This window comes from Saimiri boliviensis, chromosome 9, assembly GCF_048565385.1.
Source record: "Saimiri boliviensis isolate mSaiBol1 chromosome 9, mSaiBol1.pri, whole genome shotgun sequence".
In the NCBI taxonomy this organism is placed as follows: Eukaryota; Metazoa; Chordata; class Mammalia; order Primates; family Cebidae; genus Saimiri; species Saimiri boliviensis.
Genome location: NC_133457.1, coordinates 101,146,441 through 101,163,367, shown reverse-complemented (window position 1 = coordinate 101,163,367; position 16,927 = coordinate 101,146,441). Strand labels below are relative to the sequence as shown.

Genomic DNA, 16,927 nt, shown 5'->3' with positions numbered 1-16,927 from the left:
TACAAATACAAAATTAGCCAGGCGTGGTGGCACATTCCTGTTATCCCCTCTACTCGGGAGGCTAAGGCAGGAGAATTGCTTGAACCCAGGAGCCAGAGGTTGCAGTGAGCCGAAATCACACCATTGCACTCCAGCCTGGGCAACAAGAGCAAAACTCTGTCTCAAAAAAAAAGACAAACAAGGGCCGGGCGCGGTGGCTCAAGCCTGTAATCCCAGCACTTTGGGAGGCCGAGGCGGGTGGATCACGAGGTCAAGAGATCGAGACCATCCTGGTCAACATGGTGAAACCCCGTCTCTACTAAAAATACAAAAATTAGCTGGGCGTGGTGGCGCCTGCCTGTAATCCCAGCTCGGGAGGCTGAGGCAGGAGAATTGCTTGAACCCAGGAGGCGGAGGTTGCAGTGAGCCGAGATCGCGCCATTGCACTCCAGCCTGAGTAACAAGAGCGAAACTCTGTCTCAAAAAAAAAAAAAAAAAAGACAAACAAAAAAGACAAAACATCCTGTTCATAAAAGTATTATGTATAGGTAATTCTGTTACCACAGGCAAGAATGTACCCTCTTGCCACTGTCATGTTAAAACTTCACGCACCAATTATCTTTTTTTCAAGGAAAAGAAAATGAAATGTTTAGTCTTCATACACCTCTTCTGCCTACCTCCTTTCCCTTGTCTCATCTTTCCATGTATTTAAAGTATAAGTAATACATACATGTGTATATAGATACTGTGATTTTTTTTTTTTTTTTGAGACAGAGTTTTGTTCTGTCACCTACACTGGAGTGCAGTGGCATGATCATGACTAACTACAGCATTGACCTCCCAGGCTTAAGCAATCCTCCCACCTCAGCCTCCTGAGTAGCTGGAACTACAGGCATGTGCCACCACCCTGGCTAATTTTTATATTTTTTGTAGAGACAGGTTTTTGCCATGTTTGCTCAGGTCTCAAAATCGTGAATTCAAGTGATTCACTCACCTGGGCCTCCCCAAGTAATGAGTTTGCAGTCATGAGCCACATGCCAAGCCTCGGTACTGTGATTTCCTCAGTTCCACAGTGTGAGACATTTAGGTCATTTTCCCTTCCTCTTCCATTTCTCCTTCCCCTCCCTGCCCCTTTGTTTCTTTTCTTTTCTTTTCTTTTGTGAGACAGGATCTCACTCTGTTACCCAGGCAGGAATGCAGTGACAAAATCATGACTTGGCAGCCTTGACTTCAGGACTCATTCCATCTCAGTCTTGCTGCCACACCCGACTAATTTTTTGTAGAGGTTGGATTTTGCCATGATGCCCAGGCTGGTCTCCACCTCCTGAGCTCAAGCAATCTGCCCACCTCAGCCTCCCAAAGTGTTGAGATGACAGGTGCGAGCCACCATTCCTGGCCAAGTTGCTTCTAGTTACGCACAGCTCTGTGATGAGCATTATTTGTAGCTTAATCTTTAGGCCACATCCTTAGGATAAATTCTTTTTTTTTTTTTGAGACAGAGTCCCGCACTGTCGCCCAGGCTGTAGTACCAGTGGCGCAATCCTGGCTCACTGCAGTCTCCGCCTCCCAAGTTCAAGTAATTCTCCTGCCTCAGCCTCCCCCAGTAGCTGGGACTACAGGCATGTGCCATGACACCCAGCTACTTTTTTTGTATTTTTAGTAGGGACGGGGTTTCACCATGCTGGCCAGGATGGTCTCAATCTCCTGACCTCATGATCTGCATGCCTCAGCTTCCCAAAGTACTGGGATTACAGGTGTGAGCCATCGTACCTGGCAAGATAAATTCTTAAGAGAAAATTTGCTGAATTAAAACAGATTTTTTAATTACAAAAATATTGAGGCTGGGCACAGTGGCTCATGCCTGTAAACCCAGCACTTTGGGAGGCTGAGACGGGTGGATCACCTGAGGTCAGGAATTCGAAGCCACCCTGGCCAACATGGTAAAACTCCCGTCTCTAAAAAAAAAAAAAGAAAAGAAATTTTTTAAAAAAGAAAAATAAAAATTCAAAAATATCCATAATCATTATGGTGTCCATTGGGATATAAACTTTTTTTTTTTTTTTTTTTTTTTGAGACAGAGTCCCACTCTGTCACCAGGCTGGAGTGCAGTGGTATGATGTCAGCTCACTGCAACCTCTACCTCCCGGGTTCAAGCAATTCTCCTGCCTCAGCCTCCCGAGTAGCTGGGACTATAGGCACGCACCACCACACTCAGCTAATTTTTGTATTTTTAGTAGAGATGGGGTTTTACCATGTTGGCCTGAATGGTCTTGATCTCTTGACTTTGTGATCCGCCTGCCTCAGCTTCCCAAAGTTTTGAAATTACAGGCATGAGCCACCATGCCTGGCCAGGTATAAACTTTTAACATTTCATTCCCCAAAAAGATCTTTTAATAATGTCCTAGAATCTGACTCCATTTGAGGTTAATAGGCCAAACTTAATTCTCTTTATGTAAGTGTATTATTCTGGAGCCTTTTCAAGGCAATGAGGAGTATATAAGATAGTAACCCTGGCCAGGTGGAATGGCTTACACCTCTAATCCCAGCATTTTGAGAGACCTAGGTAGGTGGATCACCTGAGGTCAGGAGTTTGAGACCAGCCTGGCCAACATGGTGAAATCCTGTCTCTACTAAAAATACAAAAATTAGGCTGGGCACAGTGGCTCACACCTGTAATCCCAGCACTTCGAGAGGCCTAGATGGGTGGATCATGAGGTCAAGAGATCGAGACCATCCTGGTCAATATGATGAAACCCCGTCTCTACTAAAAATACAAAAATTAGCTGGGCATGGTGGCACATGCCTGTAGTCCCAGCTACTCAGGAGGCTGAGGCAGGAGAATTGCTTGAACCCAGGAGACAGAGGTTGTGGTGAGCCAAGATCGCGCCATTGCACTCCAGCCTGGGTAACAAGCGAAACTCCATCTCAAAAAAAACAAAAACAAAAACAAAAATACAAAAATTAGCTGGACATGGTGGTGGGCGCCTGTAATCCCAGCTACTCAGGAGGCTGAGGCAGGAGAACTGCTTGAACCCAGGAGGTGGAGGTTACAGTGAGCCAAGATCATGCCACTGCACTCCAGCCTGGGTGACAGAGTGAGACTCCATCTCAAAAAAAAAAGCCAGGCTCAGTGGCTCATGCCTGTAATCCTAGCACTTTGGGAGGCCAAGGCGCATGGATCACGAGATCAGGAGTTCAAGACCAGCCTGGCCAAGATGGTGAAACCCCATCTCTACAAAAAATACAAAAGTTAGCCAGGTGCAGTGGCAGGTGCCTGTAATCCCAGCTACTTAGGAGGCTGAGGCAGGAGAATCGCTTGAGCCCAGGTGGCAGAAGTTGCAGTGAGCCCAGATCACAGCACTGCACTCCAGCCTGGGTGACAGAGTGAGACTCCGTCTTAAAAACAAAAACAAAAAAACAGACAGTAACCCTGACAAACTGTTTAAAAGGCTTTTTCTATATCTGTTATACATGTTGCTTGCCTATCCAGAATGGTTTTTCTGTTCCTACAAAACTAAACATCAGAGGTCAGCTAGAAAGCTGTGGATCCCTTGCCTGTTTTGTGTTTTTTCTATGAGAAACTAATTCCTGGCAAGTATCTGAGATAAAAGAGCAGCGAAGTTCTAGAGAGTAGAAGTAAGCAAAAGATAATAGATGATGTTTTTCGTTTTGTTTTCTTTTTGATAAGTATCTGCCAAAGAAGCTTGAGGTGACTGAAGTTTTGCCACTTCCTGTATATATAGTTTTCAGATAAAATTCTGTTACACAATTTTTTTTTTTTTTTGAGACACAGTCTCACCCAGCTAATTTTTGTATTTTTAGTAGAGACGGCGTTTTGCCATGTTGTCCAGGCTGGTCTTGAACTCTGACCTTAGGTGATCTGCCTGCCTCAGCCTCTAAAAGTGCTGGGATTACAGACGTGAGCCACCACACTCTACCTTACATACAGTTATTAACTAGATATTTATTAGCAAGTAAGCAAAAAAACATTGTTACAGGTCCTATACAATGGTGATGGCACAGGGTAGGGAAAATATCCAGTGATAATGAACTCAGGAATTCTGGCACTCAAAAAGAGAGTGATAAAATCCCAGCACTTTGGGAGGCTAAACCAGGAGGATTACTTGAACCCGAGAGTTCGAGACCAGCATGAGTAACACAGTGAGAGCCCATTGCTACAAAACATTTAAAAAATTAGGGCCATGCATGGTGATTCATGCCTATAATCCAAGCACTTTGGGAGGCCTAGGTGGGTGGATTACAAGGTCAGGAGTTTGAGGCCAGACTGGCCAATATGGGGAAACCATGTCTCTACTAAAATTACAAAAAATAGCTGGCATGGTGGCAGGTGCCTGTAGTCCCAGCTATTCAGGAGGCTGAGGCAGGAGAATTGCTTGAACCCAGGAGACGGAGGTTGCAGTGAGCTGAGATCAAGCCATTGCACTCCCATTCTGGGCGACAGAGGGAGATTCTCTCCAAAAAACAATTTTTTTTTTTAATTTTAAAAATTAGCCACATGTGGTGGTGAATGCCTATAGTCCAAAATACTCAGGAGGCTGAATTGGGGGTGTTGGCTTAAGCCCAGGATGTCAAGGCTGCACTGAGCCATCCATGATCTTGTCACTGTACTCCAGACAGAGCAAGATCCTGTCTCAAAAAAAAAGAAGAAAAAGCTGGGCGCGGTGGCTCAAGCCTGTAATCCCAGCACTTTGGGAGACCGAGGCGGGTGGATCACGAGGTCGAGAGATCGAGACCATCCTGGTCAATATGGTGAAACCCCGTCTCTACTAAAAATACAAAAAATTAGCTGGGCATGGTGGCTCGTGCCTGTAATCCCAGCTACTCAGGAGGCTGAGGCAGGAGAATTGCCTGAACCCAGGAGGCGGAGGTTGCGGTGAGCCGAGATCACGCCATTGCACTCCAGCCTGGGTAACAAGAGCGAAACTCCGTCTCAAAAAAAAAAAAAAAAAAAAAAAAAAGAAGAAAAAAACGAAAGATAAAAGTTATATAAGAAGATATACAATCAAACAAGTCTGTATTCAGATAAGTCATCTTCCAGTTCTTGGAGCTTTGCCTAGATGCTATGACCTAGACTTGGACACACCAAAGAACACCAATGTAGGAAAAACAGCTCTGGTTCTATAAACAAATTCGTTATGGGTGGTAAAATAACTACTGTTTAAAAAGCACCGACGGAGTTTGTGTATACTATGCAGTAAGTTCAGATGTCCGTTCTCTGTCCGACCGCCAGCCATAGAAAAGATTTGCTCAATAACAGGTGCCAAGATTTCAGATGCAGGATTCAGTCAACCTTCAATCTAGCATCAAGCAAATACCATGGATCAGAATTCAGGGCTGGACATGGGACTTCTCAGAGCTTTTAGCCTTACATTATCACCCCTAAGAGTAAAGCCAAGAGACTTCACTGGATCTTTCATCCCTTTCATGCTATTGAGGGTAGTGTCTCAAATATTTTAACCAAGCTGCTTATCTTAAATACTTTTTATTTCTTGAACATGAGCTCATTTTTAGCATTAGTCACACTTAATAAACATTCACTATTTTCTTTTTCTTTTTTTTCTTTTCTTTTTTGAGACAAACCTTTGCTCTTGTTGCCCAGGCTGGAGTGCAATGGCACAATCTCAGCTCACTGCAACCTTTGCCTCCTGGGTTCAATCGATTCTCCTGCCTCAGCCTTCTAAGTAGCTGGGATTACAGGCATGCACCATCATACCTGGCTAATTTTGTGTTTTTAGTAGAGACAGGGTTTCTCCATGTTGGTCAGGCTGGTCTCGAACTTCCAACCTCAGGTCATCCGCCCACCTCGGCCTCCCAGAGTGCTGGGATTACAGGCATGAGTCACACTGCACTTGGCCAATATTCGCTGGTTTTTGTTGTTGTTGTTGTTGTTGTTGTTTTTGAGACAGAGTTTCACTCTTGTTACCAAGGCTGGAGTGCAATGGCGCGATCTTGGCTCACCGCAACCTCTGCCTCCTGGGTTCAGGCAATTCTCCTGCCTCAGCCTCCTGAGTAGCTGGGATTACAGGCACGCGCCACCACGCCCAGCTAATTTTTTGTATTTTTAGTAGAGACGGGGTTTCACCATGTTGACCACGATGATCTCGATCTCTTGACCTCGTGATCCACCCGCCTCGGCCTCCCAAAGTGCTGGGATTACAGGCGTGAGCCACCGCGCCCGGCTAAAATTTTTTATAGAGACAGGGTTTCACTGCCCCCAACCTCCCACAATTTTAAATGTTTGGTTCATTCAAATAAAGTATAGCTCCTTACCTTACTTAAATATTAACAACTGGAATTGGAATGAAACAGAAATATGAAGACACTACAATTTCTGTCTCAAGAAATTTCTTATCCAAGGAGGACATTAAATAATTTTAGGCCATGTATCATCACTAATGTCTGTAATCCCAGCACTTTGGGAGGCCAAGGTGGGAGGATCACTTGAGCCCAGGAGTTGGAGGCGAGCCTAGACAACATAGGGAGACCCTATCTCTACAAAAGGTTTAAAAAAAAAAGCCTAGTGTAGCAGCATGCAACTGTAGTCCCAGCTACTCAGGAGGCGGAGGCAAAAGATCAAGAACCTGTCATTGCCAGGCCCGTTGGCTCAAGCCTGTAATCCCAGCACTTTGGGAGGCTGAGGCGGGTGGATCACGAGGTCAAGAGATCGAGACCATCCTGGTCAACACGGTGAAACCCCGTCTCTACTAAAAATTCAAAAAAATTAGCTGGGCATGGTGGTGCGTGCCTGTAATCCCAGCTACTCAGGAGGCTGAGGCAGGATAATTGCCTGAACCCAGGAGGCGGAGGTTGCGGTGAGCCGAGATCACACCATTGCACTCCAGCCTGGGTAACAAGAGCGAAACTCCGTCTCAAAAAAAAAAAAAAAAAAAAAAAAAAAGAACCTGTCATTAAACCAGAACAAAAGAAATAATTTTAATTGATCCATATAATGAGAATAACCTAGAAGAGCTGTTACCAAGTCAGTATGCTTTGGAATACTGGGGAACAGTGTTTCCCAGAATGGTAGTATAAGTGTTTTGGGGGAAGAGAGAGACTATATGTAAAAAATTGGGGAAGTATGGAATTAAAGTAAACATGCGAGTTATTTTTTTTTTCCCAACTGCAGTACTTCTCAGAGCCCTATACTAACATACATTCTGAATTTCCAATATTACATACAACATTTCCTCAACTTTATTTTACCAAATAGCTCCCCTCCTTCCCCAGTCAAGATCCTTTAAAAATAACAGAAGTGGGCCGGGTACAGTAGCTCACGCCTGTAATCTCAGCACTTTGGGAGGCCAAGGCGGGCAGATCATGAGGTCAGGAGTTGGAGACCAGTTTGGCCAACATAGTGAAACCCTGTCTCTACTAACAGTATAAAAAATTAGCCAGGCGTGGTGGCATGTGCCTATAATCCCGGCTACTCGGGAGGTTGAGGCAAGAGAGAATCACTTGAACCCGGGAGGCAGAGGTTACAGTGAGCCAAGATCGTGACACTGCACTCCCACCCAGGCAACATTGTGAGACTTCGTCTCAAAAAATATATAAATAAATAAATAACAGAAGTAAAAAAGATATCCAGATTAGGACTGAGATCCCCTGGGGTTGTTTGGCCTTTGAACCAAGTTTGAATTTTCTGGCTTTCCTAAAGTGAAGGCATGCTTCTACCCAGGTTCTCAAATTTTGCAGTATATTGAGAATGAGAGCTTATATATGCTGAATTCTTATATTCTTTTTTCTTATATATGCTGAATTCTTTTTAATTGGCAGTGGTTTTCTTAGCTCTTCTAAACACATGGTTCTTGTATATACAGGTAGATGATAGTTTGTAATACTCTGTAATACTCTTTCTCCCCCGGCCGGGCGCAGTGGCTCAAGCCTGTAATCCCAGCACTTTGGGAGGCCGAGGCGGGTGGATCACGAGGTCGAGAGATCGAGACCATCCTGGTCAACATGGTGAAACCCCGTCTCTACTAAAAATACAAAAAAACTAGCTGGGCGTGGTGGCGCGTGCCTGTAATCCCAGCTACTCAGGAGGCTGAGGCAGGAGAATTGTCTGAGCCCAGGAGGCGGAGGTTGCGGTGAGCCGAGATCGCGCCATTGCACTCCAGCCTGGGTAACAAGAGCGAAACTCCGTCTCAAAAAAAAAAAAAAAAAAAAACTCTTCCTCCCCAAAAAATAGTAGGACAAAGTTCTTCCTGGTTTCATAAGCTGTCCCAGAGTTGTACCAATAAATAGGAAACTGTTGGGGCAAGCTATCATTTTACAGTTGAGGGTGCTCACTAAAATCTGAACATTGGTTCCTGACCAGGGTTCCTGTTGTACGTGGTATAATAAGGCTCTGAGAACACCTGTTTTTGCAGAGAAATAAACCTAATTCATTTTGCTTTTTCTTTAACCTCTCAGGATATGCTTTACCTTTTAGAATCTTTCCACCTTTCTCAAAGAGCCAAGAAGAAATATCTGCAGTCCCTTTTATTATCTGAAACTGGGGTTTGCCACTGCCTCCCATACTGTAGAACTTAGCTAAACACCAGCCCAAAGCTGTTGTCCCTCTAAGAGCCACCAGTGACAGTAAGCTCAAAAGCTGTGGTTGTGAAAACGTTCTCAAGTGGCATCTAAAGAAAAGAGCAGCACCTTCAGTTCATATGTTTGCATTTCTCTAGATTCCAATTTGACTTATAAGTAATACAGATGGATTTCTGAACCTTCTCTAAAAATACTGATTAATCTACATAAAGATTTGTGGGATTTTCTTAATATTGTAGAAAGGTAATTTAAATCACCAGCTTGTATATTAAAGTATGCTTTGTGGCTGGGCACTGTGGCTTATGCCTGTAATCTCAGCACTTTGAGAGGCTGAGGCAGGGGATCACTTGAGCCCAGGAGTTGGAAACAGTCCTGGAAAACATGGCAAAACCCCCTCTCTACTAAAAATAAAAATTAAAAAATAGCCAGGCGTGGTGGTGCATACTGGTAGTCCCAGCTACTCAGGAGAGTGAGATGGGAGGACCACTTAAACCCAGGAGATCAGGGCTGCAATGAGCCAAGATTGTACCACTGCACTCCAGCCTGGGTGACAGAGACCCTGTCTCAAAAATAAAAAAATAAAGTGTGCTTTGTATCACAACTTTGCATTCTTTTTAACAGACTTGGAAGATGCTGCAAAAACACCTGACTGTTCCAATGGACCAGTGAAAGAGGAAAGAGGTGATCTCATAAAATTTTACAATACAATATATGTAGGAAGAGTGAAGTCATTTGCACTGAAATATGATTTGTCAAATCAGGACCATGTGGTATGTTTTATGTTTTACTATTTTATTATTATTTGCTGTCATAGTTGGATTACTCGGAGTTTATTTTGCTAGATAAATATGTCAAAGTTTAAAGCCCCACTGATGCATATATAGGAGAAAATTACTAGCAATTAATCAGAGCATGACTAGTAACTTCATCAGTGATTAAGGCTATGGTACAACATATACCAGAGAAAATCAAGGGATTTTTTTTTTTTCTTTTTTTGAGACAGGTCTCACTCTTTTGCCCAGGCTAGAGTGCAATGGCACAATCTCAGCCCACTGCAACCTTTGCTTCCAGGGCTCAAGTGATCCTCCCACCTCAGCTTCCCGAGTAGCTGGTACTACAGGCACGTGCTACCACATCCAGCTAATTTTTTTGTATTTTTAGTAGATACTGGGTTTCACCATGTTGTCCAGGCTGGTCTCGAACTCCTGGACCCAAGTGATTTACCCACCTCAGCCTCCCAAAGTGATGGGATTACAGGGGTGAACCACCACACCTGGCAGGAATTTTAGCTGTACTGTGATTATGTTGCTAGAAATTCTGTATACATATGGGTAAGAACTTGATGGGAACATGAATATTAACAGTTAATTTGGTAATTTTTTATGTTGTTTTCTGTTTCTCTTGTTATATTGTGAGATTAATGTTTTTCTCAAGATAAAGACAAAAGGGGCTGGACATAGTGGTGGCTCATGCCTGTAATCCCAGCACTTTGGGAGGCTAAGGCGGGCAGATAACCTGAGGTCAGGAGTTCAAGACCAGCCTGGCCAACATGGTGAAACTCTGTCTCTACTAAAACTACAAAAATTAGCTGGACATGGTGGTGGGTGCCTGGAATCCCAGCTACTCGGGAGGCTGAGGCAGGAGAACCACCTGAACCCAGGAGGTGGAGATTGCAGTGAGCCGAGATCGCTCCACTGCACTGCAACCTGGGCAACAAGAGCGAAACTCTGTCTCAAAAAAAAAGAGAGAGGCTGGATGCTGTGGCTCACACCTGTAATCCAAGCACTTTGAGAGGCCAAGGTGAGGGGATCACCTGAGGTCAGGAGTTCAAGACCAGCCTGGCCAACATGGTAAAACCTGTCTCTACTAAAAATACAAAAGTTAGCTGGGCATCATGGTGGGCACCTATAATCCCAGCTACTTGAGAGATTGAGACAGGAGAATCACTTAAGCCTGGGCAGCAGAGGTTGCAGTGAGCCAAGATTGTGCCATTGCACTCCAGCCTGGGCAACAACAAGAAGACTTCATCTAAAAAAAAAAAAAGACAAAAGGAAGTAGATAGGCCTGGATTACCAAAATTACCAAATTAATTGTTTTAATGAATATTACACAACTAATTACTCAGGAAGCTAAGGTAGGAGGATCGCTTGGGCCCAGGAGGTCAAGGCTGCAGTGAGCCACAATCACACCACTGCACTGCAACAGAGTGAGACCCTGTCTCAAAAAAAAAAGAAAGAAAAGAAAGAAGGCTATAGCAGAAGCTGCATCCAGCCAGCCAATAGCTGTGTGTATGTATCTGTATGCATCTCTACATTTCTGTTCTTCCTCTTTTCAAGGAATATGGTCTGTGACTATCCTCAGAGGTCAAAACTATTCATCCCATTCCATCAGTTTTACTTCCTGTCTGTCATTTGTATACCCTGAATATCTCTACCATCTTAATTTATTTCAATTATACAGGATATTAAAGAAGAATTAAATCCTTGCTCACCAACTTATTTCTAAATTTTTTCTATTTCCATATGAAGTCTTTCCCATTTCATTAACAGATTTTTTCCATGTTGGAATCATCCTGCTGGCTTATAGAATTCTCTGCCTCTCTTTATTACCTCTGCTACTGCTTTGGTTGAGGGAGGTGTGTTTGTGGAGAGAGACTGTTATAGCAAATGTTAGAAAATTAGTTACTCTTTGTCTCTACTTTCTAAGCGTGAATATGACGTTCTGATGCTCGTGGCTTACCTCCTGGCATCTTGTCTAGGATTTTTTTTTTCTTTCGAGACAGAGTCTCACTCTGTCATCCAGGGAGGAGTGCAGTGACACAATCTCAACTCAATGCAACCTCCATCCCCTGGGTTCAAACAATTCTTGTGCTCAGCCTCCCAAGTAGCTGGGACTACAGGCACATACCACCATGCCTGGCTAACTTTTATATTTTTAGGAGCTACTCAGGAGGCCGTAGTGGTGTTTCGCCATGCTGTCCAGGCTGTCAACTCCTGTCCTCAAGTGATATGAGCACCTTGGCCTCCCAAAGTGCTAGGATTATAGGAGTGAGCCACTGCGCCGCACTCCAGAATTATGGTTTTTTTGAGTCAGAGTGTCATTCTGTCACCTAGGCTGGAGTGCAGTGGCACAACCTGGGCTCACTGCCACACCTCTCCCTCCTGGGTTCAAGTAGTTCCTCAGCCTCCCAAGTAGCTCAGATTACAGGCATGTGCCACCATACCCAGCTAGTTTTTGCATTTTTAGTAGAGATAGTACAACATTTCACCCTCTTGGCCAGGCTGGTCTCTGTGAGCCACCATGCCTGGCCAGAATTCTTTTTTTTTTTTGAAATAGAGTCTTGCTCAGTCACCCAGTCTAGAGTGCAGTAGCATGATCTTGGCTCACTGCAGCCTCCACCTCCCGGGTTCAAGCAATTCTCCTTCCTCAGCCTGCTGATTAGCTGAGATTACGTGTGCGTTCCACCACACCCGGCTAATTTTCATATTATTAGTAGAGATGGGGTTTCATCATGTTGGTCAGGCTGGCCTTGAACTCCTCACCTTGTGATCCACCTGCCTCAGCCTCACAAGATGCTAGGATTACAAGCATGAGCCACCGCGCCCAGCCAGAATTCTTAATACTAGTTATAGGATATCCTGAAAGATTGAGGATAAATTCTGGTTTATCTGTTGTTGTTAAAAAAAAAAAAAGAAGTAATGGATTTTTATTTATTTATTTATTTATTTTTGTTCTTCTCAGCCATAAGTAAGCTTTTACAGTATAACTGATTCCTAACTAGGAGTTACCATAAGAATAAAAATACGAGATTCAAAAACAAAGAAACACTTTTATCTAAAAATCTTGACTTTTGGGTTATTTTAGATGGATGTTCCACCACTCTCTCCTTTTCCTCATATTAAACAACAGCCAGGCTCACCGCGCCGCATTTCCCAACAGCACTCCATTTATGTTTCCCCTCACAAGAATGGGTCAGGCCTTACACCAAGAAGTGCTCTGCTGTACAAGTTCAATGGTAGCCCTTCTAAGGTAAGGTGATACAGGCTTTACTCCAAAGCAACTTATGTACATACATAGGTTAAAAGTTAGATTTCAGATTAACAGTCAGCAATTGTTAATCTTGCCTCTTTTTTTTTTTTTTTTTTTTTTTTTGGCCAAGTTACTACTGTGCTAACAAAATATGAGCTGCTAACTATGGCATGTCTCCTCTCATCAAGAGCAGTGTCTTCAGTTTGAGGTAGTTTAATTCATTACTATTGGCATGGTATTTGTGGAGTTCACTTTGAAAGTCCCTAGCATGTTTCTCTGTTCAAGCAAGATCTTGAGAAGGGGCCAGTAAGGCAACACCTGCATGTGATCAGATATGGGGGATGATGTCAAGTTTAAAGAAAGGCGTTGGAAGTGAAAGTACATTTAGTGGATGGTAACCAGGAAAACGTCTGAAAACAGAAGCCTCCTCTTATGTGCATGGACAACTCTTTGATTATCTCCATCCTTATCCCTGTTCAACAATGAAGATGTGATGGACATGATTGCTGCTTTCACATACTTCATGGACTATCAAGCAGATATGTTCAGTATGTCTCCAGAAGTCAGAATCAGTATAAACTGGAAGAAATTGTAGTGGGGCACATTGTAACTCAGTCAAAACACAGTGGCTGCTTCTTAACTCATTACTTTCTTATTCAGTTACACAGATAACAATTAAGTTCCTACTATACTTGATAAAGTTGACTAAGATAATATACCTGACTGGGCACAGTGGCTCAAGCCTATAATCCTAGCACTTTGGGAGGCAAAGGCAGGAGGATTGAGCCCAAGAGTTCAAGGGCAATATAGCAGGCCACCATCTTTACAAAATTTTTTTTTTTTTTTTTTTTTTGAGACGGAGTTTCGCTCTTGTTACCCAGGCTGGAGTGCAATGGCGCGATCTCGGCTCACTGCAACCTCCGCCTCTCGGGTTCAGGCAATTCTCCTGCCTCAGCCTCCTGAGTAGCTGGGATTACAGGCACGCGTCACCACGCCCAGCTAATTTTTTATATTCTTAGTAGAGACGGGGTTTCACCATGTTGACCAGGATGGTCTCGATCTCTTGACCTCGTGATCCACCTGCCTCAGCATCCTAAAGTGCTGGGATTACAGGCTTGAGCCACCGTGCCCAGCCCAAAAAAATTTTAAAAGCAAAACAATTATCTGGGTTTGGTGACATGCACCTATAGTCCCTGCTACTCAGGAGGCTGAGGTGAGAAAATCACTTGAGCCCTGGAGGCTACAGTGAGCTGTGATTGAACCACTGCACTCCTACCTGGGTGACAGAGTGGAACCCTGTCTCAAAAAACAAAAAGATTCACTTATTCACAGACTTACATTTCTTTCTTTTGCAAATTTATTTCCCATAAGGATGTTCAGAAGAGATTGCTGCATGGAATCAAAGATTGACTTGACTTCTAAGACAGTGATTCTGAAATCATGAATCAGAATCACCTGGGGTGCTTATTGAATGCAGATACCAGTCCCACAGACCTTGTGAATCACTAGCTAGCAGATCTAGGACTCTCTGACAAGCTCCCTATAATTGTTATATATATGGATTTCAAGAACCACTTTTCTGCGACCTTGTTACTCAGAGTATGGTTTATGGACCAGCAACATCAGGATCACCTGGGAGCTTGTGAGAATTCCAGAATCTCAGGCCCTACACCAGCCCTACTAATTTTGAATCTGCAGGTTAACAAGATCTCTACATGATTAGTAAGCACATTAAAGGTTGAAAAGCAGCTAGGCCAGGTGGCTTACACTTGTAATCCTAGCACTTTGGGAGGTCAAAGGGGAAGGATTGCCTGAGTGCAGGCGTTCAAGACCAGCCTGGGCAACATGGTGAAACCCCGTCTTTGCTAAAAATACAAAAAATTGGTCAGACATGGTGGCTCACGCCTGTAATCCCAGCATTTTGGGAGACCGAGGCAAGTGGATCACCTGAGGTTGGGAATTCGAGACCAGCCTGACCAATATGGCAAAACCCCATCTCTACTAAAACTACAAAAAAATAGCCAGGCATGGTGGCCTGCACCTATGGTCCCAACGAGGGAGGCTAAGGCAGGAGAATTGCTTGAATCCAGGAGGCAGAAGTTGCAGTGAGCCAAGATTGTGCCCTGCACTCCAGCCTAGGCAACAACAGCAAAAAAATTCTAGGTACTTCTGCTGCTTCTAGTCTGGGTACTACACATTGAGAACTACTGTTCTACAGTAAATTCAAATTTTTTTTATTTATTTATTTATTTTTGAGACAGGGTCTCATTCTGTTGCCCAGGCTAAAGTACGGTGGCATGATCACTGCTCACTGCAGCCTCAACCTCCCCAGGCTCAGGTAATGCACCCACCTTAACCTACTGAGTAGCTGGAACTACAGGCACAAGCCACCACACCTGGCTAATTTTTGTATTTTTTGTAGAGACTGGGTTTGCCCTGTTGCCCAGGTTGGTGTCTAACTCCTGGGCTCAAGTGATCAAACCATCTTGGCCTCTCAAAGTGCTGGTATTATAGGCCACCACACCTGGCCTTAAATCTGATTTTTTAAACTATCTGAAAAGATTAGTTCTAGCCATCCCTTATTAGGTTGTTCTAAGTTTAAAAAAGAATCATTATCCCATTGTTAAGATTTGGATAGAGGATAGAGCGCAGGAAAAAACAGTTAACTTGGTTGTTTGCTGCCATTTCCCCTCTCCTTCCCGTATTCACACACTTTCTGTTTCTGTACAGAGTTTGAAAGATATCAACAACATGATAAGGCAAGGTGAGCAGAGAACCAAGAAGCGAGCAATAGCCATCGATAGTGATGCAGAATCCCCTGCCAAACGTGCCTGTCAAGAAAATGATGATGTTTTACTGAAACGACTACAGAATGTTGTCAGTGAGAGAGCAAGTCATTAATGTTGTTGTTGTTTCTGTGATAAAAGCACTTTCAGATTGTTCTGCAGAAAGTTGTAGCTCTGTCCTTCAAACCTTTTAGGCCCTGTAGATGGTAAATGTCACTGGGTTATAAGAAAAAATTGCACAAAAATTATGTGCTTTTAATATCCAAAATGTAGTCGACAGAGATGTATTTTAAGTTGGATTGGAAAGGAATATTTTAAGTGCCTTTTAAAAATATTAATAGTCAAGGAATTTTTTTTTTAATGTGTGCTCCTTGGGTTAGTTTTCAAGATGAAATAAGGAGAAACCCCATAACTTTTTAGCTCTCTTTTAAAAATGAATGTCTCCTTCTTCTGTGTTTTGTAATATGAGGATAAATAATCTACTTTTGGTAAGCATGCTTTCAGATATTTGTATTCTCAATTTAATATTGAAGGAGGGGGTTGGTTCCCAGAGTACCTGAGCCAGAGGGTGTTGTACCAGCCTGTCTCTGGCCCACTGTGGTAATTCCACATCCAGTTGCCACCACCATTCAGGGTTGTCTGACCCCTTCTCATGCCTTTTCTCTCCTTGAGCATAAGCAGATTTGTACCTGAGCCCCAGTGCTACCCTTATCCTTGCTTTCACGTCCTAAGCCATATTAGCCTGATGTTACAACCCAGTAAATGGGGCACTTTCTTCTTTTGTAAACTATCATTTTGGTTTCTGTGACATTAACTTAATCATACATGATTGCATTAACTCATGTAGTTCTCAAAATTGGCAGCTGCTTCTCAACCCAGGAGAATAAAATTCAGTTAGTTATTAAAAGCTAAATTTCCAGGGGCCGGGCGCGGTGGCTCAAGCCTGTAATCCCAGCACTTTGGGAGGCCGAGGCGGGTGGATCACGAGGTCAAGAGATCGAGACCATCCTGGTCAACATGGTGAAACCCCGTCTCTACTAAAAATACAAAAAATTAGCTGGGCATGGTGGTGCGTGCCTGTAATCCCAGCTACTCAGAAGGCTGAGGCAGGAGAATTGCCTGAACCCAGGAGGCAGAGGTTGCGGTGAGCCGAGATCGTGCCATTGCACTCCAGCCTGGGTAACAAGAGCGAAACTCCGTCTCAAAAAAAAAAAAAAGCTAAATTTCCTATTAGTAAGGTAACATCATGATGATGTGTGGTATACTATTTTTCAGATCATACTATCAGTCATGTCTAATTGAATCCCTAAGAATATTTGAAACCGTTTTAAAAACCACATAATTCTAATATGTTGAATACATCAGTAAAACAGCTGCTTATTACTTCCCCTGGCTTTGTTCTCGATGTTATTAGTGCATCATGAGTTTCCTGCTACTATTTAACCACTGGGTACTCCTGAAGATGTTTTCCATACTAGGTATGCAGCTTTCCAAAATATCACCTCTTTAACATTTACTTTTTCTAATATGTGTCCAGAATCCAGAGGACATGGATAAGCCATTCATAGTTTATTTTGAGA

At 43.4% G+C, this 16,927-nt stretch overlaps 1 protein-coding gene across 3 annotated transcripts in view; it reads left to right on the top strand.

The window, feature by feature from the left end:
- The window catches only part of RBL1 (RB transcriptional corepressor like 1), an 85,307-nt gene extending 68,978 nt beyond the window's left edge, over window positions 1-16,329 (top strand). For all 3 annotated transcript variants that reach the window (XM_039479781.2, XM_074406496.1, XM_074406497.1), the window contains 3 exons: window positions 9,154-9,302; window positions 12,397-12,561; window positions 15,292-16,329. In XM_039479781.2, coding sequence (XP_039335715.1) covers window positions 9,154-9,302; window positions 12,397-12,561; window positions 15,292-15,462 — 485 coding nt within the window. In that variant the 3' untranslated portion in view covers window positions 15,463-16,329. The remainder of the gene's footprint in view (window positions 1-9,153; window positions 9,303-12,396; window positions 12,562-15,291) is intronic.
- Window positions 16,330-16,927: the final 598 nt, after the last annotated feature.